Source organism: Aphelocoma coerulescens, chromosome 1A (genome assembly GCF_041296385.1).
Source record: "Aphelocoma coerulescens isolate FSJ_1873_10779 chromosome 1A, UR_Acoe_1.0, whole genome shotgun sequence".
NCBI classification, from domain to species: Eukaryota; Metazoa; Chordata; class Aves; order Passeriformes; family Corvidae; genus Aphelocoma; species Aphelocoma coerulescens.
In genome coordinates this window covers 28,407,627-28,435,205 of record NC_091014.1, presented here as the reverse complement: position 1 = coordinate 28,435,205, position 27,579 = coordinate 28,407,627, and the positions used below count along the sequence as shown (strand labels likewise).

General features: G+C 34.3%; 2 protein-coding genes across 4 annotated transcripts in view; one reads left to right on the top strand and one right to left on the bottom strand.

Moving 5' to 3' along the window:
- Positions 1 to 27,579, bottom strand: part of IMMP2L (inner mitochondrial membrane peptidase subunit 2) — a 420,331-nt gene that overhangs the window by 231,311 nt on the left and 161,441 nt on the right. The window lies entirely within an intron of this gene.
- Positions 12,311 to 14,878, top strand: LRRN3 (leucine rich repeat neuronal 3). The gene has a single exon (XM_069003882.1). The coding sequence runs from the start codon at positions 12,326 to 12,328 to the stop codon at positions 14,450 to 14,452; it is 2,127 nt and encodes a 708-aa protein (XP_068859983.1). The 5' UTR covers positions 12,311 to 12,325; the 3' UTR covers positions 14,453 to 14,878.

Sequence of the window (27,579 nt, the reverse complement as noted above, 5' to 3'; positions counted from 1 at the left end):
CTGTGGACATTGCTCACATTATTGCTCATGAATACCAAGAGACAGAAAAAAGCATTCTGTCGCCTTCAAAGGAATGTTTTCAGGACTTTTCAAGTTCTCAGCCATTCAGATGTGATGCTTTGCCTATTCATTTAATCACAGAATAATCTCAACCTTTAACCAACTGAAAATTACTGGATGGCACCAAAGATTCAGAATTAAAATTTCAGAAGTGCATCAGGATCATTCTCCAAAACCAGTAGTGGAAAGTAAACCTTATTGGGCAAGGTTTGAAAAGATAGGAATTAGAAAACTCAGTGTTCTGCACTGCATTTTCCAAATCTGGAGTTACTTTCAAAATTTGTATTTCCCACATGCAACAGGATACAATGATAAGGACAGTTTCAAGCACACTTAAACAAACGTAAGGAATGTTACTGGATTTTGATCTTCAAACTCTTTCCATGTTTTATTTTCTTTGTATCAGGAATGTTAAAAGCAACTTAAGGTGACATTTCCTAGCTCATTAACAGAGGACACAAAGTCATTTGCAAGGAGACAGACAGGTGGTTTATAACTTCCATCATTATAATATCAAACAAGGTGACAACTATTGCCTGAAGGAAGGATAATTACAAGAGATGACTACAAGAGAACTTAAACTATATATTCAGTTCACATGTATAAGAACTGGCAGAACAAAGCTGCACACCAAAGCTAAATTATCCTAATTTACCTGTTTATATTAACCATATGAGCCCTCGATTCCCTTTTATTGGTATTGGTTTCTGTACTGCATCAGCTAACTCCCATCAAGTGAATTATCTTCAAAGTATCTGCACTACCTGTTATGCACTACTACAACAAAGAAGACCGATTTACATTTTTCGAGAAACACCTCATCATCTTAATCTCTTTTTTGAGGTGGTCAACCAAATGCAATTGGGATGTTGTCTGCCTGGTTTTAACATACTAGCTAAGGAAGGACGAGTTAAGAAGTAAATACACCCTTCCAAATATCAGGGAGTGTCCATTGCTTTAAAATCTTCCATGGTATGTGCATATTTTTCTTCTCAACTATAGCAACATATATAATTTTAAATACTGCAGATTGCATGTAGGATTAAACAACAACAACAAAAAAAACCCACCTCATCACATTCAGCATTTATCTAGAGATTTTCTTTGTATTTTCTATGACTCTAAACCTTTACATAGGACACAAGTATTCTTCCATTATGTTTGCCTGTGATGTTTTCTCTATATATAATCTTAATTACTTTAGCTACATGGCAGTATGTATTTACAATTAGTTCCAGTTAGTTTTTATACATATTCCGAGTTAAGTGGGGAGAACCATTTATTAATTCAACAAAAACCATCAGCAATTAATCTTCATATGGCCCTTCATAGTTAACATATTTTTCTAGAATTATGATGCACATACAGGGAAAGAAACAACTCCACATCTACTCAATAAATATAACTACTCCTCATCTAGCTGTAAATTGTCACTGTACTAAAGATTTGTACAAATAACTAACAGCTCTTTCTATTCTGTTGTCCACAAATCTAAAACTGTTTTACAGAGGAAACAACCTTCATTTCCCTAGTTTTTTCAGAAAATTTATTATAATTTTCCTCATACCAACTGATTCTGCCCTAATTCCAATTTATTGTATTGAACCTCAATGACCAGTACCATATACAGCACTACATGAGGGCTCTTACTTGTAGCCAATAAGCTAACATGATTTTTGGCATCTGCTGGGTTCATAATTTGTTTCACAGGCATTCTGGTGCCAGTGGTCCTCCCATGAGTAAGGAAATACATCATGTCTTTCTCCTTACTTCTGATAATCACTCTGATGACTTCCAAATTTGAATCAGAAATTACTACTAGACCCTGAAAGCATAACTTGTCATTTTACATTGTTGAAATGTCACACTATTGCAAGATCTATCTTTACTCATTCAAGTTGTTTAACTGCTGAAAAAGACAACCATGCCATTGTCTGAAAGCATAAAGGCTGAAGTCAGGCTTAAAAAAAAAAAAATCTTAGAATAAAAATGCAGGCTGCTTTGATGTATCATTATCATTATGAGATTATGCCCAATCCCTCTTTGGAAGGACAAACTGGAAGGACAGTCTGAAATGGTTTATCAGTCCCACTTTAATACATGTCATAAAAAAAGCTGTTTGTTGCATAATCACCAGTAATAGGATCTTTTCAGTATCTTAATTCAAACTTGCCTTTTCTTCAGTCTGAAGAGCAATTATTCCATAGCAAGAGGCATTTCATTGCACAAATACATCTGTGCATCTCTATCATTCTGATCATAATGTGTATGAGATAGTGTTCCTACCTGTCTCTATAGAAGCACCTACAGCAGATATGTCTATCCAAAGTCTTGCAATCATAAGTAGGAATCACAACAAAATGCAAGAGAAATGCTGCATGTCAAGGAAAAACTAACACAAACTTCTGATTACAGTGATTGCAATCTGGTTGATTGGCATGAATCCTTGAAAAGTAAATACTGGTCAAAATTCTCTGAAAGATCAGAATGTCAGATTTTGTGCTGATATCAGATTTGGCATCCAAAATTCAGAAGAGTGGTGTGAGGATGATAGATTCTAGAAAGCTAAGATGGAGATACAAAATCAAAATAAAAGTTTCATAATTGAAATAATCCTTTTCAATGTTAATGAGCCAAATCATCTAACATTAAGGAATCGAGTCAATCTTTCACTTCAGACAAAATTTAAAAGAATCTTTTAAAATAACAGGAAACACTAGAAGAGTTATACATTGGAATAAAGTGGGATAGGTGGGTATTGTATCTACACATGCTGAAAACGTTTAAATAAATTTTCAATCTTGAAAGGAAATTAAAAACACTAGAAAGAAAATTCAGTTAATGTTCCAGGAACTATAAGATTATTTTGCTGCAGTGACACACACTGTAGAAGGAATATGATATTTAACTGTAAGCACTGCTGTTTATCTATCTCGTATTTATCATCTTTCTTCTGGTCTTATTTTAAAAAGTAAATTTTGAGAAGATTATATCAGCATTTTAATATATTTATTTCTGGGGAAATAAAAAGTATACCACAGTAATCATATAGTGTGGATTAGAGCAAATGAATGGGTCATAAAAGCCAAAAACCACCATAATTTTAGGTCTACATATAACATTAGATTTGCAAATCACATGAAAAAAACCCTTAGCATGTAATATTATTAATGACATGCTCAGTTGAGCAAAAACCGTAATTTAAATGAAATACAAACCAAAATACTTTCTGCAATCAAAAATGACAGTATCTCTATGAGTTTTTTAATTTATGAGTATGCATAAATCACTCCAACTGTTATAAAACACAGCAGAAAAGAGAACTTTATTTCCTAATCTTTACAATAATATCCTGGTTTATTGTCAGGATATTAACTGGCATTGTCAGTTTTTGCATCCTGAAGTATTATTTTTTATCAATCCATTTCTCTACACTGCTTCAAGCAAAAGAATTACAAAAACATTACCCATTTTTGTTGAACGATACATGGTGAACCTGGTTCCCCAGGTGGCTCAGAATGAAAGTAATCACCCAATACTCTCACATTTATAAGGCTAAAGCAAGTCACCCTAATTTGATAGGAATATTCATGACATAATAAATATATCATCCACTACTGGCACTGCAATAATAAACCTTTTTTGGTTTTTAGTTTCTGCTTACTCTAATGGTAAGCAATAAATGTTTTCCCTACATGGATCTCAAACCAAATTTCATGTAATATGTTCTAAGTATGCATCAATTACTGGCTATGATTGTAGCAGAATGCTCCTGATATAACTGCATTCATTAAACCCATTTATATCTTTGGATTATTATAGTTGATATTCAATACAGTGCACAATGGACATAATTTTTTTTTAAATTATTGTAAGAGCATTTACCTTGATGTGAACAAGTCCCAAAAAAACCATAATTCACTAAATATTAAGAGTCTGCTATCAAAGACTGAGAATTTAAAGTAATGGAAAATATTATGTGGTAAGTCTAGCCACTACTTCTTTCTGTTTTTATTACAGATATCTGAACACACCTATCTCTATGGTTTAGACATATTTAATATTTACATCTTAAGAGCCCCAGAGGAAAAACATATGCAGATTTTGCCAGTAGCTTTGCTGGATCTTGGCTAGGCTTTTTACTAGTCAAATGTACTACAGACTTGCAGAATCTGTACGGTAGCTTTCTAGAAAATCAAGCCAAAACTAGTCCGAAATCTTTAGTTCTGGCCATCTGCTAGAAGCATCTGGTAGCTGGGTACATGCACCCACATCCAGAACGTGACTGCTCTCTTGCCAACTATGTGCCTAGGTAACTGCCAATATGTGCTTCCCCACTGCTAACATGACAACTGTCAAAAAGAATCTGAACATGTACGAATAAATCTAATTTAAACTAACATATTACTTTCCTAAGTTACAGCCATTATTTTTGTACATAATTGCTTGATAATGGCAATGATACAAAAGGCGCATGGTGAAATCTGTCTAAGGCTAAGAACTATAACAAGGATATCAAGGATCTAAGTATTTTGAAAAGTTATTGGTAACATTTTAGTCTAAGTGTTTTCTCTGACAACTAGAAAATATATATGTAATACTAGCAATGTGTTACATCTTTATAAAAAAAACAGAATTGTACATGCAATATCTGATTTAAGAAGAAGAAATAAAATAAAAATCAATTCTGGTTCTTTTTAAAGTTTCTTCTTCTTTGTCCAAGTACATAAAATTATATGTAGTTTAATGGACACGCATTGAATACATTGCAATGTATTTAGAAAGCCATACTACAAATTAGAATATAAATGACAGGTTAAAAATACAAATGGTAAAGAAATGTGTGGCTTCCACTGAAACTCATTCTCTTGCCATATAATTTTCTAAAATCTCTGCTCACTAAAAAAAAACCAATAAAAATTATTTTGTGCACTTTATATTAAGAGAAGTAAAAAATAGGTGGTAACTGTAATTACTGAAATGATTAATTCCTTTGTGAGATCAAAGTAACTTTTTGTCATCTTTTGCTGTGACATTTGTGAAAAGGAGAGATGTATTCAATGGCTAGGTAGCATATGATTAAAAGTTAAAAGTACATGAGAGACAGAACAATAGAAGGAAAATCTGAAATCAAAGACTAGAAAAGTAATGCAGGATCATGATAGTAAACTACTAGACTATGGCTAAAGGAGAAGAATAAACCCAAGAACATTCGGAAATTGCCACAGTGACTTTTTTTTTCACTCTGTCTGAATCATCAGTTGTCCCTTTTCTTGCATTAAATATTTAAGCTCCATGGAGTAAAGACTGCAGTTTTGTTTAGCAGCAAGTGAACACACAAGGTGGTGTGGTCCTGGAACCACTGCTTAAGTTCCAATGCACAGTGATGCTGCCAACACCATATTAATAATGGTAACAAAACTACTATTTCTATTAAGCTTTTTGATTTTGATTGACAAACATCTTACTGCACATACAGGTACTCCCAAAGTTGTCTGCCATCCCATGGTCAGTGATGGTAATCCTATTTAAAATAGGCTAGCAAACATCCTAATATTTTTCCATCCTCCATTTTTAAAAAAATGTTTTACTAAATGTTCATTTATATCCATTGAAAAGTTATTCTAGAATAGCATATACAATAAATTAATATATATGTATATTCTCTTGGATTCCATTTAAATTTTTGCTTTCATCGCATCTATTTTGAATACTGTACTTTCCAAGCAGTAAGATTTAATATATTGCAATATTTTTCAAAATACTGGAATGTAATTTTTGATTAATACAGGAATGAGAACTATAGTAAGATCTTAATGAATTGTATGTGGTAATAATTCCTCTGATATCTGCTAAACTCCACTAAAAGACAGTAAACAAGAACATTACAATAGTAAGGTGAACTCAATTACTGAGAGAGAAAGGTTAAATCTCATGTTAATCTAGCTGATCATAATGTTTTTCTCACTCTATCTGTATTTGTAGATTAAAGTAACCTCAAATCACACAATGTCCATTGATATGAAGAATTTTCATGATTTATAAAACCTTGTCATTCTTGTAATGATCTAAGGTATGAGAACATGTCCTGTTTTACAGACATATTAAACATTATAAGATTGTGGCTTTCCCTCAGGCAAATTTATTCCACTTAAGGAGAAAAATTAAAAGGACATGTAACAAGTTCACAAAACAAATATAAACACATATGCTGAAATAGTTATTCAGATAGTTCCAATTGCTTCTAGGGTCGAATACCAGCTTTTCCATTTCTTTTACATCTTGCACGTAATGCTATTCAGGGCCAGCCTGAAGTTCTAAATATCAATCATTAGAAAAAAACTAAAGCAGATTTCCAAAATTAGTCAAGGTTCCAACAGAGAGCCCTAGCCATATTTTTCACAAATGTCCAGATATTTCAGGTACTCACTTTGGAGATTTTCAACCTAAGACATTTTACACCCTCAGCCACCCAAGTTGAACACCTCAGAAACACAAAATTTCTAGAAAATCCTCATTTGTCTTTCAATGTGAGGCTACATCTTAGCTATATGTAGGAATATAAAATATTAAGTCCATATTACAGTGAACTGTTAATTTGTATTTGTAAAGAAAAACAGAATGAAACTCTTTGCTCCAGGGAGTGGAATGAAAGCAAGACTGCATATGCTTGCACTTCCATTTTTACACTGCCTATATAATTTTCAGCAACCCTATCAGACCAGTTAGTACAGCTTACTTCTATAAATATTACTTTAGACCAATTCTGTTATGAAAATCTATTTTATCTATTATGTTACATTTTTGTGCTTTAATGAAATATGCCAAATATATAAGATGGTGCATCTTTTTATTTATTGTGCTGTAACAAAAAATTCCCCAAGGAAGCACTTTTTTTGTTTGTTTTGACCATGGAACAAACAAGGAAAAAATGCCTTATAAAATTATCAGAAAGATATTAAATGTTCAAACTTCAGTCTGTATATTTCCATAACCAACACTTAGAAAACCCCAAAACACCCCTAAGTGCTGTAACTAAAATCAAGTAAGTTACGAAATGTCTCATGCCCAATTTTTGGTTAGTGACATTTCCAGATTTCTGTCCACAGAACTGATCAAAGTGGTTATAATGACAAGAATTGAGAAGTGCTCTTTCTGTTGATGTGTTTGAAAGGTAGCTTTGTATGAACAGCTGCGTTTTCAAAATGCTTGCCACCTCTAAATTGGTCCTTGTGAAGTGCACTGTTTACCTTATTGCCAGCAGGGCACATTGCACTGTAACTGCTGCATTTTTAGTTTTTATCACTGTCTCTCTAACTGCTGAAGTGGAAAAGAACGATTGCCAAAACCTGACGTGTTTCTTTTCCTTTCTGCCCACTCTGACATGGTTCTTAGCTGTCTGTTGCTCCAGTGATGAGAAATGTTGCTCAGTTTATTCATTCACTGAATGTCTTTTCCAGCTCAAATAATGGTGATACCCTCTCGTAAACCAAGTCTCCAGCTGTCAATAGCAGTAAATGAAAGAAACCTAATTAAGACATACCAATCATTGTTTACACAAGAAATAATTAGGCTGCAAAAAGTCACGCACATCAGGGTGCGTTTTTCTAAAAGCAAGAGATGGTACCTTAAAAGCAAGAAATACGCCATGTTTAGTAAGACATCGAGTCTTAAATGGGTGGCAACAGGGATGGACCTCCAGAAAAAAATAAATAATCTGTTCACAGAGATATATATTTTAGTTTTAGTACATAAGTTGTAAGTACATGAAAACTATAACACAAGTGCTGAAGTACTAATAAGGAACACTAATTTATTAGATATAGACTCTATTTAGCCTTTTTATTTGCAGACATTAGGAAGCAAACAAGTGCATCTGGATGAGGAAATTCAAGTACAATCAGAGTGCACACAAAGATTTATAAATGCAGCTGGGTAAAGAATTACATCAAAGCCTTCAAAACTATGATGCACAGTTCTTCCTGCTGCTTGTGTGGAAACATCTATCCCACACCTCCGCTTACTGGCGATAATCAGCTGTGGAGCCTTACCTCTACAAGCTTCTCTACTGTGAGAAATCATAGGTACAAGTTCTAAGAATCATTTGCATCACATCAATAATCTTGAGAGGTCACCAAAATCCACTAACAAAGAGTTAATGATGACATACTTGCATTATTTGAAAGAACTTCTTTTTTAAAACAAGAAAGAAAATGGTTTCTGTGCACAGAAACCTTCGTGTATGTAAATCTCAGTTACTTTAAAAACTACTCAAAGAAACAGAACAAATACCTTTCAGGTTCTCTATGTCCTTCTTATTAGTACCTTTAATACTCGAGATTCAATATAAAAATTTTCACATGAAACTCTAGATGGTTCAAAGCACTCAGCTTTAAAGCACCAGAACACATTAATAAAAACTCTGAAAATCATTGCTAGTAAGAGCATTTACATTCAATTTTTATTTAGTATTATCAGTACATATTTACTATTACTAGTACATTAATGAAGAAAAGAATCAATGCATTCCAAAAGTGTAAAGTAACACAAAGTTAAAATGCTTATTTTCCAATACAAACACTTATCTCTGTGACACCACATTCTTCAAGGAAACTGAACTTTGGATACAGTTCATGCTGCTGAGTGCAGTTTACATGAGGTTTATTTTGTTACAGTGAATGACAACTCACTTTTCATTTTAAAATTATTTGAAGACATCTCGAGGTCGGAAATTAGTTACATACACACAGAAACACGCACGTAATCAATGCAACCAGTTAAGCACTTATACTGTGTAAATTGATTCTGGGCTTTGACTCCTTCAAGTGGGACTGGAAAACTTCCATCAGCAATATGTTTTCTCATATTCTTAGTCAAGATGTATATTGGAGCTACACTATAGGACTATTATAAACAAAAGAGAAAAAAAAAGTCTGCCACTCAAAGTATCATATACGATTTTTGCTGTTGTAATGTATCACTTTTTTATAGACTCTGTCATGTGAAAAGCACTACTGTCATATAATTTAGTTTTACGTTGTCCTGCCAGAAGCAGATGATCCTTATGGATCCCTTCCAACTTGACATACTCTATTCTATGGTTGTATGACCTCATAAGCCACCATGGATGTCCATTCTACTCCAGAAACATTCTTTTATTCCACACCTTGAATGACAGTTAAAAGCAAATAATTCTTATATAAAACAATACAAAGATATGCCACTATTTAAACAAAAAATGTTTCTCAATTGAAACTGTGTATTCTGGAATGATGGCTGCAGGCCAGAAGTGTCAAAATTATCCTACAATCTGTTATTCAAGCCATTCAACCTCAGTGAATATTTTACACAAGACAGAAGCACTTTAACCAAAGAAATAAGAGAGATTTATGCTAGAACACCATATGAACTTGAGCTGGTGACTTACGAGCTAAAGAATTCACCAGAAAGAGAAAGGACATCAGACTAAATCATACCGAAGCAGAATTTCAACCTGGATCTCAGCTCTTCTTTTTTTGCTGCCTTTTTCAGAAAGCCTATCTAATATATTTGGCATGGAAATATCCACTGGTGCCCTTACTTTTGGTTTTAGAATCCCATAGAAACTAAAATATAAAATCAGGAGTATAAACACAAATACAGGAGTATGTTGGTTCAAAAGTGCACAAAAAAGTGGTTTATATACTTTAAATGGTATGGCCTCTCAGGTGCCTGGCACACACGTGAAAACTCCACCTTAGTCCATATTTTATGTTTCACAGTGGCCAACAGCAGATTTCCAGGGAGGAACAGAAAACCAGGCCAGCTGTATTGTTATGCTTCCTCAGAATACTTTCAGAAGTACCTCTACTGAGCAAAAGTCCCTGAGAATCATAGTGGGATCAAAAGGCTGGAGATATCTCCAGTAGCAGTCTGTTGAATCTCAATTAATTCACAATTCAGTTAAGATTTTCAATGATTTTTCAATTATTTGAAGCATAAATTTTGTATTTGTCAAGCTACAAATATATTTTTAGTATACAATCCAATCGAAAATACAATAGTCAGTGTGAAATGTGCTTCAAGAACATGTATCAAGAACATAACAAAAAAATTCTCCCCCATGTGGCCATCCACTTTTCTCCCTACATAAGAAATTACATCTGTGCATTTGGTATAGAATGTGTTCTACTAAGATCTTTGGTAAATGTGACAGTACTCCACTCCAGGTATCACCTTGCCTCCTGGTGGCAAAATTAAGAGCAAGTTGCAGGCATTAACTTTTCAACACAAACCTTTATTTTTCTGCAAGCCTCAAGTTCATCTCATTTCCCAGAAGAAAGGAACAGATCACATTTTTAAGGGCTCAGTCAGTATGTCCTAGTATTTAAGTATAAACTGGGCCATGTGCATAGAAACATACTATTGATCCTCAAAACAGCAGCATGTTTTCAGTATGTTTATCTCACACATTGTCTGCTCAGTCTATTAATAAACCTACACGTTAAAATAAAATATTAAATGTCCCTAAATGTACATAACACAAAGAACAGCCTCAAAGACTTGCCAAATATACTTCAAATTGGCCCAATGCTTATATTACTTTACATAGTCCAACACCTTTCTTCTGAACTGTTATGGAACACATAGGTGGTCAGTATGCCAAATTCTCCTGGGCGTGGAAAGGATACCTTTACTGCTTGACACTTGACTTTTGCAATTCTGCCTATCTATACCAGCAAACCCTTAAAATTTATTTATCAATGTCAATTAAGCATTGATCTTATGGTTTGTAAACAATGTCACTGTGAATTTTAGCACTAAAGGCAAGGGGAGAAAGGGTATAAATGTGTATTGCAAAACAGTCTTCAAAAACAAAGCCTGGGTGAAGTAAGTCTATATTCTGAAGTAAATTAAGCAATTAATGTGTACTACTTTATATAAGAAAACACAGAAGCTTTTGCATTACATGCATTGGAACAAAATGTACACTCAAAGTTGGATTTATTTTACTCCACAAAAAGAAAGTACATACCAAAAATCTGGGAAGCACATATTTGATGCCACAAGATGCTAAGGTTTCAGTTTTAGCTATAATTTGGGACCTGAAGGCAGTGTGCAAACTTCAGATTCTTGCAGAGCTACAGAGCAAAGAAGCAATTGCTAGTGTAATTTTTTTTTCCTTATCACTCTGAAGACACTTTTCTGCTAATATTCCTTGCAATTGAGGTTATTGAAGCCAGAATAAGAAAGCCGCTGATTAGCCCGAATTTGCCAAGATGACAAGCTATTTATTATAAGGTACTTATTTCTTTCTAAATAGCACTTTAAAGAAAAGAAAAAAAGTTTTCTTTCCAAGGAGCAGCTACAAAAAGAATTAAAAATTATAAAACCTGTGGATTTTCAATTTCATATATTTCTGTATAATTATCTCACAGGCTTGCCTAAGCAAGTCATTAGGAATGTGTATTAATCCAACCATTCCATTTCCCTTTGATTATACATAAATTACACTCTTTATAGTCATAAACTTCATGTAAAAAAGTTAAATATTCATACCCTGTAGGATTTTGCTCAGTGTTTACATTTTAAAAGCCAACAGAACTTGGTCTGCTTCTAGTGATAACTGAAAGAAAAAAGAAAATATTTTAAAGGAGGATAAAAAATCTCACTGATATATTTTGCTTTATACTCTGTGGATCTTCATCTTTCTGTTGAACAATGCTCCACTGGATGTATGATAAGCTAAAAGTCTAAAGACATATTACTATATTAACTTAATTTATGCTATCTGGATACCACTATAATACTCCAGACACCACAGTCATTTTCTTTTCTTACTTGCAATAATTAACAGTAGAGAGTAAAAGATGGCTAAATTAATTTATAACTTTACAGTTTCTTACACTAATTATTTCCTCTTCTTGTATTTTAGGTCATCCTGTCATTCCTGCAAACACTAATCAATCATGGGATTTGAAGTTAATACTACTAAATAAATGAATTGTTTAATCTCCTATGACCATCTATACATACTTCATCTTCACAAAGCTCATCAATTTTATGTCATCAAGGACAAAGTGACCTTCATTTCCACAAAATGCTTCTTACTACTGGACAAGTTGGTTACATATATATCACTTATCCTCAGGAAGGAAGTCCTTCATGATTGTCATTTGATAAATGCAAGTTTGTGCTTTATTAATTGACCAGGTCATATTGAATTCCAAGACCATAATTGTGGAATACTAAAGGGTCTGTTACTTTCCTGAACATCTGAGCTAAGATGAAGGACCTGCAACTCAAAATTAATTTACTGCTTGGTCTAGTTACCACTGCTCTACTACAAGCTGTAGGAAGAAAAGCAGACTGCCCGGAGTCATGTATATGTGAAATCAGACCATGGTTCACCCCCAGGTCTGTCTACATGGAAGCTCCAACCGTGGACTGTAATGATTTAGGCCTTTTTCATTTTCCAGCCACACTGCCTGCTGATACACAAGTTCTACTTCTACAAACTAATAATATTGCAAAAATTGAACACTCAGTAGACTTCCCAGTGAACTTAACTGGCCTAGATTTATCCCAGAACAATTTATCCTCAGTGACCAGTATTAATCTTAGAAAGATACCACAGCTGCTTTCAGTGTACCTTGAAGAAAACAAACTTACTGAACTCCCTGAAGAATGTCTCTCTGGACTCAACAATTTACAGGAGCTTTATATTAATCATAATCTGCTTTCTGTGATTGCACCAGGAGCTTTCATAGGCCTCAATAATCTTCTCAGACTTCATCTCAATTCAAATGGTCTCCAAGTGATCAACAGAAAGTGGTTTGAAGCTACTCCTAATCTTGAAATTCTCATGATTGGAGAAAACCCAATAATCAGAATTGAAGACATGAACTTCAAGCCTCTTAGCAATCTGCGCAGCCTAGTTTTAGCAGGTATAAATCTCACTGAAATACCAGATAATGCTTTGGCTGGCCTTGACAACTTAGAAAGCATTTCCTTTTATGACAACAGACTTGTTAGAGTGCCCCACATCGCTCTTCAAAAGGCTACAAATCTTAAATTTCTGGATCTAAATAAGAATCCCATTAATAGAATACGACGAGGAGATTTTAGCAATATGCTGCACCTAAAGGAGTTAGGAATTAATAACATGCCTGAACTGATTTCTATAGATAGTCTTGCTGTTGATAATTTGCCAGATTTAAGAAAAATAGAAGCAACCAATAACCCCAGATTATCATACATTCACCCCAATGCATTCTACAGACTTCCCAAGCTGGAATCCCTCATGCTCAACAGCAATGCACTGAGTGCCCTGTACCGCAGTACAGTGGAATCCCTGCCTAACCTCAAAGAAGTCAGTATACACAGCAATCCCATTAGGTGTGACTGCGTCATCCGCTGGATTAACATGAATAAAACAAACATTCGTTTCATGGAGCCAGAGTCCCTGTTTTGTGTAGACCCTCCTGAATTCCAAGGTCAGAATGTGAGACAGATACACTTTCGGGAAATGATGGAAATCTGTCTTCCCTTGATAGCTCCTGAAAGTTTTCCATCTACGCTGGATTTAAAAGCCGGCAGCCATATTTCTTTACATTGCAGAGCAACAGCAGAACCAGAACCTGAAATCTACTGGATAACACCATCAGGACACAAACTTTTGCCTAATACTATCTCTGATAAGTACTACATTCATTCTGAAGGAACATTAGACATCAGTGATGTAACACAAAGAGAAAGTGGCTTATACACATGTATAGCAACAAATTTAGTTGGGGCAGACCTAAAGTCAGTCATGATTAAAGTGGATGGCTCTTTCCCTCAGGAACACAATGAATCTTTAAATATTAAAATAAAAGACATAAAATCTAATTCTGTTTTGGTTTCATGGAAAGCAAGTTCTAAAATTCTGAAGTCCAGTGTCAGATGGACAGCCTTTCTGAAAGCCGAAGACTCCCGGGCTGCACAGAGTGCTCGAATACCATCTGATATAAAGGTATATAATCTTACACATCTAAATCCATCAACTGAATACAAAATTTGTATAGACATTCCCACTATCTACTCACAGAATAGGAAACAATGTGTCAATGTAACCACAAAAGGACTGGACTTGGAAGTGAAAGGCTATGAAAAGAACAACATAATAGGATTCCTTGCCTGCCTTGGTGCTCTTTTGGGAATCATCTCTGTGATATATCTCTACAGCTGCATCTCTCAAGATATGAACTATGGCATTGGCCACAGCTATCTAAGGAATTACCTGAAGAAACAATCCTTTTCCCTCAATGAGCTTTATCCTCCTCTAATCACTCTTTGGGACATGGGCAAAGAAAAAAGCACAGCAATGGAAGTAAAAGCAACTGTAATAGGTGTACCAACAAATATGTCATAAACATGTCAGTATATCACTTAATTTCTGAAATAAAAAGCACATGACTGTATTTGTGCTGAATAAAAAGGCAACAAGAAAAAGTATTTCTCTTAGGAACTAGATGCCTGGACTTTGCTGCTGCCAACAAATGGAATATATATGACTCAGTATAAGAGAAGAATTTTAATTAACTGGCTTCTAAGGGTATTCTACCAACCAAATAAAATTAACTTCATATTCTAGAACTTTCATGGGACTTTTAAGTCTGGAATACAGTGGAAGTAGCCAAGAACATTTTCTGTATTTTTTTTTAAATTATTATATAAAAGTAGTGGAACTGAGCAATACCTCCTCCTGTGCTGTATTACACAAAATAGCCACGAGTTTTTGCAGTGAACAGATATACTAGGATTGACATATGGTGTAATGAAATGGACAAATTCTGTAGAGTAGACACAGTGAGTATGTGAGTTTTTTTAATGAGAAAATACATTTTTGATTAAAATCAAAATACTTTTTGTCTTGTTTGTTTCTAAAAAACGTACCCCACCATTCTGGGAGTTCTGGTCTGACAATAAACAAACGCATTCCAATGTCTGATAAAATATCTCTTTACATAGTCTCCTATTAAAATGCTAATCTGAGCACAAAGAATATTTTTGCTGATTTTAGGTTGTATAAGTTTCTAACAGAAACATAAGTTTAGTCATAGTTTTTTATCAAATTTTATTTACTCTAAGAACATTTTAAAGGCAAAAGGGAAGTTGGAGATGAGTCCACTTAAACCCACTTTAATTAGATTTCATCATGGATATTGGTTAATAAATAGTTCTTTGATGCTTTTATTATATACACTTTTAGTATGTGTGTGAAACACTTCTGTTCTCTTAGCAACATGTGAGCCTGCAGATCTTTATTTCATTATATCTGTACTACATCATTTTATTACTAGACAAAAGTATCTCTTCTAGAATACATGGCACTTCTTTCCATGGAAGTACTGTGAGCCACCATCCATATAAACATAACATATTTAATTTCTACACAGAAACATCTCCATGATATTATCCATTTCCCATGACCAAAGACATTTTTCATGTTACAATCTCCACAGAAGCTACAGGTGAGCAGTGGAATTCTTGTGTAGCTGTGTATAAAAAGGGACAGCTGTTCCTTCTATAGATATCCTACATAAGCCTGAAGTCCTTAGGAAGCAATAAATCCATCTTGTAGCTTTAATAGTGTAGTGTGTATTTAACTTGCATTTTTGCACAAACATGCCAAAAAATGTACCAGCAGTTTTTTCAGCAAAGTAAAATCTCTTAAAAATCATAAAAATAATTTAATCATGCTAAAGTATGCTTTTTCATAATCTCATTTAAACAAAAGTTGCTTTTTTTCTACACAAGGCACAGGGCTAATATCTTCATGTATTTCATTAATTGGGATGTCTACCCTCTTTAATGGAGGTAAGAACTGACAAGGAGCTATATTTAATTTCCTCAGAAACAGACAAGTATTTTTACACACCTGTGTTTCCATTTATTTCATAGTTTTCTCTCAGGAATGCAATGCATTAAGAGCAGTACTTACTGGTTATTCAAACCAGAAAAAAGTAGCTCAGAATAAGATTAACTTTTCCTTGGCATTTGACAGCAAACCTCATTCTGAAATGTACCACTAATGAAAGAGAGAAGGAAACATAAGTATTTGAAATATCTGGCTAGGAGAGAAGGAAACATAAGTATTTGAAATATCTGGCTAGGAAATACCCAAAATACAACACTGAAAAAAACTTATAATTAATTTCTATTACTTTCTTCTATCAGCTACTAGACTTAAAGATAATGTTCTATTCATAAAAAGATTAAGCATTTATTTTTTGGTAAAACATTTACTGCCATTTAAAAAAATAAATTGCAATATTTCATCAGCTAACACAGTCAAATGCTATGTTACATGTAAACATTTCAGTTTCTAGTTTAGCTAAAATGCTGTGAAATTCTAAGTCCAAAAAGTACCCATAAAACTTAGGTAAGAGATCAGAGAAAAAAAATGTTGATTTATAACCTAAAAGGATATTTCCATTTCCAAAATTCTCTAATAAAACTTATTCTGCTTGTGTAGCCTGAAGTAGTGACCTCAAGATAACTTAAAATAGAAATTGAGATTCTTCCCACAATCTTGTGCTGGCCAGTAATAGAAAAGACACAATGATCAACGATAATCTTATAAGATACTCCTTTTTATCTGAAACCAGAAGAGACATTTCTGAAAAGGATTGCTATATAGTACAGAAAATAAGTTCACATACTAGACAATTCTAGAAGAGCTGCGAGAAAAAGATTGACATGTCAGACATACAGAAGAAAATAATTCTTATTATTGAACTGAATACAGTGGATGTGCGGCACTGACAAGACAAGAAATTTTACATGGAAGAAAGTGTACAGTAAGTATGAAAAGTTCATTATTAAAACTTCAGATGACATTTTGAAGGATATAAGTGAATGCAATAGAGGAGACAGCCACTGAATATAACCCAGAAGAGCCAAAAAGAGACTGAAAATTCACCTCATGCTAAAGGTTAGAAAACATGCTTGGAAAAATATTAACAATTGCATGCAGCCTTTGTAGAGGTCAGGAACCAGATGACTAGAAATATATCTGGAGTAAAAAAATTGCTGGCATTGCCTCCTGAAGATCATGAGACAAGATACCTTACAGAGAGACATCTTGAATCAAATCATTGGGAAACCAATAGATACACTGATCACTTTAGAGCATCTTTGGCTTTCATGAGAAGCAGTAGAAAGATGTTGGAATAAACTGCTAGGTAGCAAAAAAACCAAACCCACATCTTTCTGGAATACTGGTTGGTCTTCCAAACCTAGTGTTTTGGTAGGCCAGTTGATTGATATATCAAATGTGTAATTTGAATTTTTGTTTAATACCATTGGAAATAATTGGAAGCAATTTTCTCAGGAAAAGACTACATATATACTCAGGGAAAATGTTAAACTACAACATAAAAGAAAAGGATTATCAAAACGAGAGAGAGATAATCCAAACATTCAGTAAACATGAAATCAAGACAGAGAACAAAAATAAAGCTAGATGAAAATGTTTGTGAAAATTCAAGAGAAAAAGCCACCAAGCTTCATTTCTGCATTAGAGATCTATAGAAATTAGATATTAAACAAGAGAATTGAAATTACTCATTTTTATGGATAAATTCAATTTATTACTGAAACTTGGCAAGCTTTGCATGATTGGAATGTTAAAATACACAATCATAACCTGTCTAGCCAGAACTATGCTTTGAAACTGAGACTTGAGCTATTCACTTCACTTTCAATAAAAATTCGAAAGGAGTTGCGTCCTCTTCAATGTTTCCGTTATAGGGCGGAGTGAAAATGAAGTACCAGACTACATTCTGTCCATGATTAGCTGCACTTCAGTATTCTGAGACAAAATGTACAAGCATCCTTTGTAAATAGCATAGGCAAACAGTAAAACTAGTAATGAATAATGAAAACAGACCCTATGGTGCGTGACTGACTATGGTTATGTTATTTTTCTGGTTACATCAAGTAGTGTTTCATTTCTACAGTTGGGGTGACCATAAAGAGGTAAAAGGTTAAGCCAATTGGACACCATGTTTAAAAGACTTGTTCTTTTGAGCACTCTAGAAAAACTTTAAATAAATGTGTTCTACATGTACCTACTCAACTACAATACTCTCAGAGATATAAAGCTGCAGATATATTGAAGTACCTTCAAAGCAACTGAATCTTTTATTAAGTCATTCCTTCCTTCCTTCAGACAAAGCTGAAAACTACAAATTAAATTCCTCTGTCAGCTAAAAAATACCTTTTTAGCAATCTCTCTCACTTGCTTATCTTTCTGTCTCTCAGCTTCAGTTATTTTAGATCCTTTTTCCCAAAGCTCTTTTCTTTGCCTTGATGCAAATTCTCTGTTCCCTTCCACGCTCCCTGTGCATTCTTTGCTTATTTCCTGCTACTGTTGTTGCCAGACTGTCACATCATTTCCAACACTTCCAGTAAGGACAGATGCTGTTGATTTATTTTAAAAATTATCAATGAAACATAATACTTGGAGGCAAAATATTTGAATAGAGAAATACAATTATTAAAGAAAGACGTAGCATTCTTAGAGAAAAATCTAGTTGTAAAGCTGATTGGGTAATGCGATAAAGCATCTCTAAAGCAGAAAAAATGTAACAACATTCAGATGAAAATAATAATATGGGTGTTAGATAAAGCTGGAAGGGCATGCAATTTGGGCAGATGGCCTACTCCTCCTAAAATAGCTGATGTTCTTTTTAACATTACAGTTTAGATAAGTGGAAAACAACCCCATCTGCCTCACCCTCACGTAGCTATTGTTTGTTATCCCTGTTGATGACAATTTCACACTGCGCTCCAAATAGCCATAATGCTTTTGTGAATCACAAAAGTATATCAAATTCAATGCTGGTGTCTTCTTCTACACACATTTCTTCCAGTCCAGACCTAGATTCTACAAAGAAAAACTTTCCGCATTCATATATTACACTTTATAGGTCAAAGGGTTTACAGTTCTGTCATTTAGCATGTGAACACAAGTCAGATTCCTTGAGACGCCTGTTGGAAATAACTTTAGAGGGCAGAATCTTGTCATAAATTCTTATTTTATTTTTATAAAACTTTACTCTGTGCTGTTAACATTTATAACTTCTTTTTGTTGTCTCTAGCATGAATGTCAGCTAAACTTAAAAACATACAGCTGAACACATTATAATACCAGAGAAAGTGGGTTACTGTCTGAAGTCTACTAAAGACAGCTAAAACACACTTTTGACATAATGGTGGAATAATTTCATAGGACACAAAAACAGATTATGCAAATCATGTATTCCTAAATATTCCAACATTTAAATGGAGTGTAAAGGGGCTACAAATAGAGTCAGAATTATTGCTTTTAATTAAATGCAAACTGCCCAATAACTATGCCAGATAAAAAACCCCGACCATTTAGAGTTAGTCTCACTATACCAAAGCAACAACCATCATTAAATCAGAAGTAATCAGATATGTTTTTATTTATGTACCAGGTAATAAAAGGATTAAGTTAAATCAAACTGTTATTTTCAATTATAGTCTCTTAGATTAATGTTACCTTAAGAATTAATATAAAATGCAATGTTAAAGTCTTATATAATTTATTTCATAAATGCTCTGAAGGTATTCATGATAAGTGCATGCCCATTTTTAGCAAACTAAGTGTTATACTGAATATTCATGTGTCACACAATGCATTCCAAAATATGAAATAATGCTTTCTCCTAAAATACCTGCTTGTACAAGTTAAACTATCAATACCTAAAATATATAGCACATGCACACCACTATCCCAATTCCATTTTTTCTACAGCAATGTAAGAGGATTTTATTACTCAGTCTAGGATGAACTGTACCCCCAGGACTTTCAGACTTTTAGTTTGACAAGTCCACAATAGTACAGTCCAATGTCACAACACTTACAAATGTATCATGTCCAATTCACCTTGTTGCCTTTCAAGCTGTTAAAGCCAAATTAAAAATTACTTCCTTTTCTTCCTTCCGAGAAATTCAACCTCTCTTGTACCCTTCACATTTCATTCTTTCACTTAGCAATCATCTACTGTTTGCTCTTACACAAAATTACATCAGCAGCAGCCCTCCTTTTAAACGATTTTCTACTTCATTAATACTTCATGTTTCTCCCAGACTCCTATGAACTGTACTACTTCCAGAGTATCCTACTTCTTAGACTACTTCCAGAGTATCCTTCTCTATAATATTTGTTATCATTTTGTAATTATCAATGACATGAAAAAAAAAATCCAAAACAAAAAACAAACCCATAATAAAGATGAATTGCTCTGTGGATTTGAAGACAAATTTCAAGTGTAGCCAGAGGAAAATCACAAGCCTGAAAACTCTATTCCCCAACCTACTTCAGCAGTCAGCTCTGCTTTAATAATATTATGTTACCTAAAGCTCCATTTCTCCCCTTGGTCTTAGGAAAGCTGACTAAAATGGAGGATGTCCACTACTAGTAGAGTAATTTGAAGTTATTTGTAGCTTTTGCCACATCTGGATTATTAGAAAAAGAAAACAGAAAGAGAATAATCTTATTATCCATCCAGCCTTTCAAAAGCATATAACAATTTACAAGCATATACCAATAAACACATCACACCAAAGCACATACACCAAAGATTAAACATCCCTGCAATTAACTGAAGGTTTAGAACAAAAGAAACATATTGTCAAAGGGTTGTGAATTTTTTCTCTACCACACTGAGAGGTAGACAACTACCCACCAATACTTCCTCATACAGTGAAAGCATTTTGGTGTGTAATTTCCACTGAATTTAACAGAACTAGTCTCCAACCTGTTGAGGTGGTTTGGACAGTACAAAGTATACCCGTGGATGACAAAAGCCTGGCCATATGAACCTATCTACCTGATTGAGACTGTCAAAAATTTTCATCTGCACATCTCTACCAAAGACAGTATAAATGCAATATACATCATTCATTTAATAGAAAACATTACATATATTTTTAATTAAGACAAAATAGGAAAAGAACAATGTTATTTATTTAAAATGCTTAGAATAGAATATTTTGTGGAGAACATCTGTTTCAGGATTAAATAATTCAATATCCATCAAAGAAATTCTTGATAGTATAGAAAATTAAGCACCAGCAAAGAATTTTTTATATGTTCAGATATTATCTAACTACAAACAAAATAATATACCATACAATATATTCTAAATTACTTTCTTTTAAGATACCACAAACAATATAGTTTTCCCTCGGATTCTTACTCCTCCTGACCTAAAAGGTTTTCAAGGGTCTGCTCCTGCTATTGATCTCTAACTATACATTATCGTCCTACAGAATTTCTTAGGCTTCAACTTGTCTTCTTCTTCCTTTTATCTCTTTCATTTGGAAATTTCTTTTTGCTTCAATTATCTTCCACAGGAAAATTCTCTGCTCTTGTATGTCATGCAGCATTGTTCTCCCACTATCGGCATTTCTTTTTCATCATTCTAGCAAAGAACTCTACTTTTCTCTTGCCAAAATTTATATTCCACCACACTGGATGCGTATAAATAATCTAAATGCTTCTTGCTGGAACACTTACATTAAAATTAAAAACTTCATGTATAATGTGGTGACTTTACAGTGAGTAGGGGCTTGCCTTAAACAAGAGCATGAAAACTTTCTCATTAATATTCATAAAATTGACAAAGTATAAGAAAGAAAAAATATTTAATAACAAAAATGGTAAATTACAAACCTTCATACGTTGCCAACAAATAAAGTGCAGATCATGGAAGTATTACAGGTAAAAGTGAGGAAAAATGAGAAACTTTAGATACTCAAAGGGAGATAGTTGAACGGTAAAAACCAATTGTAACATAGGATGGAAAAAATATTTTAGAACAAACCAGAAGAGAGCTGTAAAATTGTGGACAAAGGGGCCAAAACTGCTGAAAGAACAAGTTTGCAACATGATCAAATCAATAAATAAGAGAAAAATAAGTTGAATGAACAAAGAGGTTCTACAAGTAGGTTTAAAGACAGTGAAGTAGAATAGGATAGACAAAAGGTATAAGAAAGAAAAGGAATAAATGAAGGCATTGTGTCTAACAGCCCATTCTGGAAACACTATAATTAATGGTAGATATAGAAATTAGACTAGTCAGTAGTCAAGCAAAGTTTAAACAAGAAGAAGTGACAATATTATCAGAAATTAAGAAAAATTAATGATATAAAGACATGAAGAAAGACTCAAGGAAAACAAGTGAGCTTGAAGATACCATTATATATACATATTAAAAAGTTTCAAATTAAGACAAGACCTAACAAAAACGGGGAAGAAAAACAAGACAGCAACCCTATGTGCTTCGATTTGGCCAAAAATATTTAGTACAGAAAAAAAGCTGTAAAGAAGCTTTACCTTTTTTTCATTTTTTTTTCTTTTGTTGTTGTTGTTTCATTTTCAAAAATATTTCAGATTATTCTGAAATAATGCTAGGGGGACAAATTATAATTCCACACCTTATGATCAAGTGTCAAGGAAAAAGTTACAATACTAATTGTAAAACAAGAAAAATATTTATTAGAAAGTGAAAAAAAGTGTTCAAGCAATGATAAAGAGCATGTTGGGAAATTCTGGCTAATATGAAGAAGGCAGTGACAGGTAGTCTCATTTGGGAGGTTTCATTCAGAAGACAACTGAAAGCTGATAACTCTGTATTATTAAGCAAAATACTTTCATAACGAAATCTCAGAGGGAAGGAGACACTACTGCCTCTAATTAAAGAGAGAGCTCAAGGTCCAGGAGCTGCTTAACTGTGTCAATTATAATGCCACTAATAACCAATTAAGATTTGTGATTTTCTAAATATTACCAGAGCCAAAGCAATATCAATTATTGTTTTTAAGAAGCCTCAAAGTTCTTTAAAAAAATTAATTCCGAAGGATTAACTACAAAATCCATTTAAAGGCAACAATGAAAGACACTGGAAGGTATTTGAGTTTGTTTTAAATGATGTTGAAAACGAGTGTATTCCACCAAAAAGAAGCCAGTCATTACTACACAGAATAAAAGCTTGAAGAAATAGAAAAGGGAAGACTAAGAGCTGAGGGAAAAAACAAAGAAAACAAAATCAATTAAATTAACAGGAGAAGAGAGGGAAGACAAGAATGATCCTGTTTAAAATTAAGTTATAAAAGTCAAGTTAATATAATTAAGTTATATACTAAAAAAATGACTAATGCAAAAGAGTCAGTCAGAATACAGTAACAGAGACCTATTTTTTAAAACCCATTTTAAAACTCTTAGCAAACTAACTGAAAAATCAATGAAAACATGGAAGTAAGAGAGACTGAATAAGCCAACTAGATGTCTGTATCTAAAACAGAGCTGATCTGCTGAGTCTCTGATGATATATTTACATGTAAAGATGCAATTTGGAGAATCTGAATTAGGAAGTCCATAGACTGCTGTGAAGCCCTTCAAGGGTTTTCTAGCTCAGGTCCAAGTGCAGCTTAACATTATTAGTTTGACAGAAAGACACACTAATATCACTCACATGTAGACTGTATACACAAAGGTGCTAAAATACACAGTACTAGCCATGGTAGTCTGGACAACATGACACACAAGGGGTAGTGGTCAATGATTTGTACTGTTTTGAGACCAGTTACAAGTGGCATTCCTCAGGGTTCTACTCTGGGATTTAACCTGCTTAACATCTTATTAATGACCTGTAGGAGGAGAGAAAATCCTTATCAATCTGACAATACTAATTTGGAGAATGCAGTCAATATAGTTAACCACAGGGCTGCCGTTTAGAGGAATCTAAAAATGCTGGCGAATTAGGCCAATGTGCTGACATGACATTCAGCAAGGACACATGTAAAGTCCTGCACCTAGAGTGGACTAACACCTGAATGAGTACAAAGCTGTGACTGCCTCACTGGGTAGCAGCTCTGCTGAAAATGACCTCCGCTCCTAAGCACAGCTGGCTAACAGGATACTGGGCTGTATTCACATGAAACTAATAGAAGACTGAGGAAAATAATTCCCCTTCATTCAGTGCTTGTTAGACCACCACTGTAATACTGTGTCTAATTTTGGATCCCCACTTTCCCAGCCCTATATGAGACATTGATCAACTGTAGAGAGCTTAGCAAGAGGTTCCCAGGACGTCAAGAGCTTTTAGAAGCTCTTGTCCTAAGAAGAAATTCTGAGGCAGCTGGGCTTGTTCAGCCTAGGAAAAAAAGAAGCATTGGGAAGTAGCAACCTTTCTGTATCTAAGGGGTGCCTAATGAGAAGACAGAGTCAGGCTCATTACTGAGGTGCACAGCAGGAAAATGAGTGACAACAACCAAAACCAGAAGTTAGGGGGAAGGGGATTTACCTACATATAGGAAAAATAATTAATTATGAGGAAAAAAAACACTTGGAAATAGGTTGCAGAGATATGGTACAAAATTATAAGCAATATGATCTGATTCATAATTGACCCTGTTTTGAGGATGAGGTTGAAGAGATGACTTATCTTCCAGCCGGAATAATTCTGCAGAGGAACTTTATGCCCAGAGACTATACATGCAATGTAACCTGTTCAGAGAAGCAAAAAAAATTTTAGCTGAAATGACTCCGAAGTTTCATAGAGGAATATCCTCTTGCCTCTTTTTAAATGAGTCCAAGAGTTCTTGAAGAGATGCTACAATTTCAGTAGGTATTTAGGCCTCTTAACTGTTGAGATTTAAAAAATATATTCCTAATGCAGACAGCTATTTCCATACTCTTTCAACATGTGGCCATACTTTATTTCAAATATATTTACTTTTTTGAACAAAATCCTTAGGAATTTCTTACATGTCTTCTTGTGCTCTACCATTTTCATTATGATGATGTTCTACATAGCTAAATGGCATGATTTTGCATAAATGGAGAGCAGCAGACGGTGAGTGTGAATATATGAGTGCTTCTTCCTTTTTTTACCTACACAGACATGAGTAACCAGCTAAAACTAGCATATATTTTACTGGAATATAAAAAATTTTGAACAAATCCATGATCATGAGAAAAAGATTCAAATTCACAGAATCACAAAATATTCAAGAGTTGGAAGGGACCCACAAGGATCACCAAGTCCAACTCAAGTGAATGGTGCATGCAGGGATTGAACCCATGACCTTACAATTCCTAGTACCATGCTCTAACCAACCAACCTAATCTCTCTGCCAAAAAAGCATGAAACTGATGAACCAGAAAATCTTTCCTCTTGTATTGTCAATTATTATAAATTTGATTTCTTTGGAGTATGGTTTTGTTCCATATTGTCTGCAATACCCTGCCTACAGGGTTTGAACCAGGAGACCTTTAAATATCCCTTCTGACTTGAACCATTTTATGATTCTAAATAAGGAAAACAAGGAAAAAAGGGGCCACGCACATGTAAGCCAGCAGCTGGTCAGTACATTTGCCTGGCGAAATGTTGTACCTGATCACCACAATCTGCCTGTCTAATTAAACTCTAGTCCCAACTATCTTCTGTGTAATTATGCTGTCTAATCTGTATGTGTTTGGGCATAATCTACATCAGGCTGAACTGAGGCCTCTGTTGGATGAGACATTCCAGAAGAACTGCAGGTCTGGTGGCCCCATAGCTCTCATTGCCAGTAACTGTAAGACACTGAGACACAATTCTGGGTGGAGTAATTGATCGTAGGAAACCTGTATGTTGTGGATGAGTCTGAATGCGAGCAGTAACAAACTCTAGCCCTCATCAGTTGGCTGGGGGGAACACAATCAGGCTATCCATGCTGTTTGTGTTCATGTGCTTATGCTGGTGCTGATACAGAAACCGTTTTCTCTCTGTGTTATCTGTGTGGTCAGTTAAGTGTGTGTAATGCATGGTGCGTGCTTCTGCCTGTGCAGGATGTATGCTTAGCCTCATCACTGGCTGAACCCTGAAAGACAGAACCACAGCAACATCTCATTTATGGCATCAGGACAGGAGTTCTACAATGCACCAAAATTGGTTCTAGCAGACTGAAGAAAAAAATCTTGCCAACAACATGAAGTTCATAGGGTCCAGCATCCCCAACATAATTTCTAAGGTTATCCTATCAATAAAAGCATTATAGGTAACAATATCCGAGGTGACAACTGGTTTAATCCAACAATCACTGTATATGTAAATAAGTGCTTTTCTTGTGTAAAAATAGCTTCTAATTAAAAATATTTCATTAGAGAACTTTCCCAAACTTATTCACATTTTTTCCCTGTACTGCGCCAAACAAACTCTCGCCACAGCATCACCACCACAGGCAATAAGAATTGATCAGGGGTAGGCTTATTCGATCTGACGTATGCTGACAAACACTTTGACTAGTTTTCTCTAGGACTTCAAACATACTACACCACTGAAATAATTTGCTTTTTGACCACAGGCAAAAGAACTGCTTGTTACTAAAGTGAACAACCTGCTCTTCTACCTTTGAGATCCTAATAATCATTCAAATTGACAGCACCAACCAGGGTCAAAATGTCCTAAAGAACCAATTCAGGAGAGCCACACCTTAATTAACTTTTTTTTAAAAGCAGCTATTTTCATTTTACCTTCTGATATTATTATGCTCTTTCATTTACAACAATAATCAAACACATTGACTTGAGTTTGGTATCCTCTCACGAAAAGCCAGTTTAGAAAGTTTGTTTGACAATTTCTGCAGTCTACATCTACAGCTGATGCCCATGATCTTGACATCCTCTCCTAAAGCACTTGCCAAATTTTAAGTAGTTACAGACAGTCTAGACTCTACCTTCATCCCTACTCCTGGTACTTTCTTAGCTTCCCTCAGAAACTGAATGGAAAATATGAGAGGCAATGACTTAATTATATTTAGAGCATCTGTTTCTTAAAATCTTGAGTCATATAGGTCTCCATTAATCCTTGTTCCTCAAACTAACAAGTGAATCATGCTACAGCAGCAATAATTCCTTCCTTTTGTCAAATTGCTAATGATGGAAGAACTTGTAATTTTACGTCCATGTTTATTCAAAACCTTTGACTTGTCTAGTCTCCTCCATAAAATCTACTTTTTAATTCCACAATAAAATATCAGATAGCTAAGTGAAAAGGAAATCTCCATTCTCTTGCAGATTCAGGTTCTACGTGATCCATACTAGTCACACCAGTAAGTTCTATTTATTTCATGTAATTTCATACTAAACATGCATTCAACTGATCATTCATTACAATGAACTTGGTGAGACACTAGCACAGGTTGCCCTGGGAGGTAGTGGGTGTCTCTTCCCTGGAAACATTCAAGGTCAGGCTGGACAGAGCTCTGAGCAGCCTCATTTAGTTGAAGATGTCCCTGCTCATTGCAAAGGGGTTAAAATAAATGTCCTTTAAATCTCCCTTCGAACCGAAACCCTTCTACAATTTTTTTTTTAAACTGTATGAAAGCTTGAGACTTTGATATTATAATCAAAATAATAACCATAAAGAGTACTTATTAAATGTTTCACATTACTCTAGGAGATATCAAAGCTCTTAA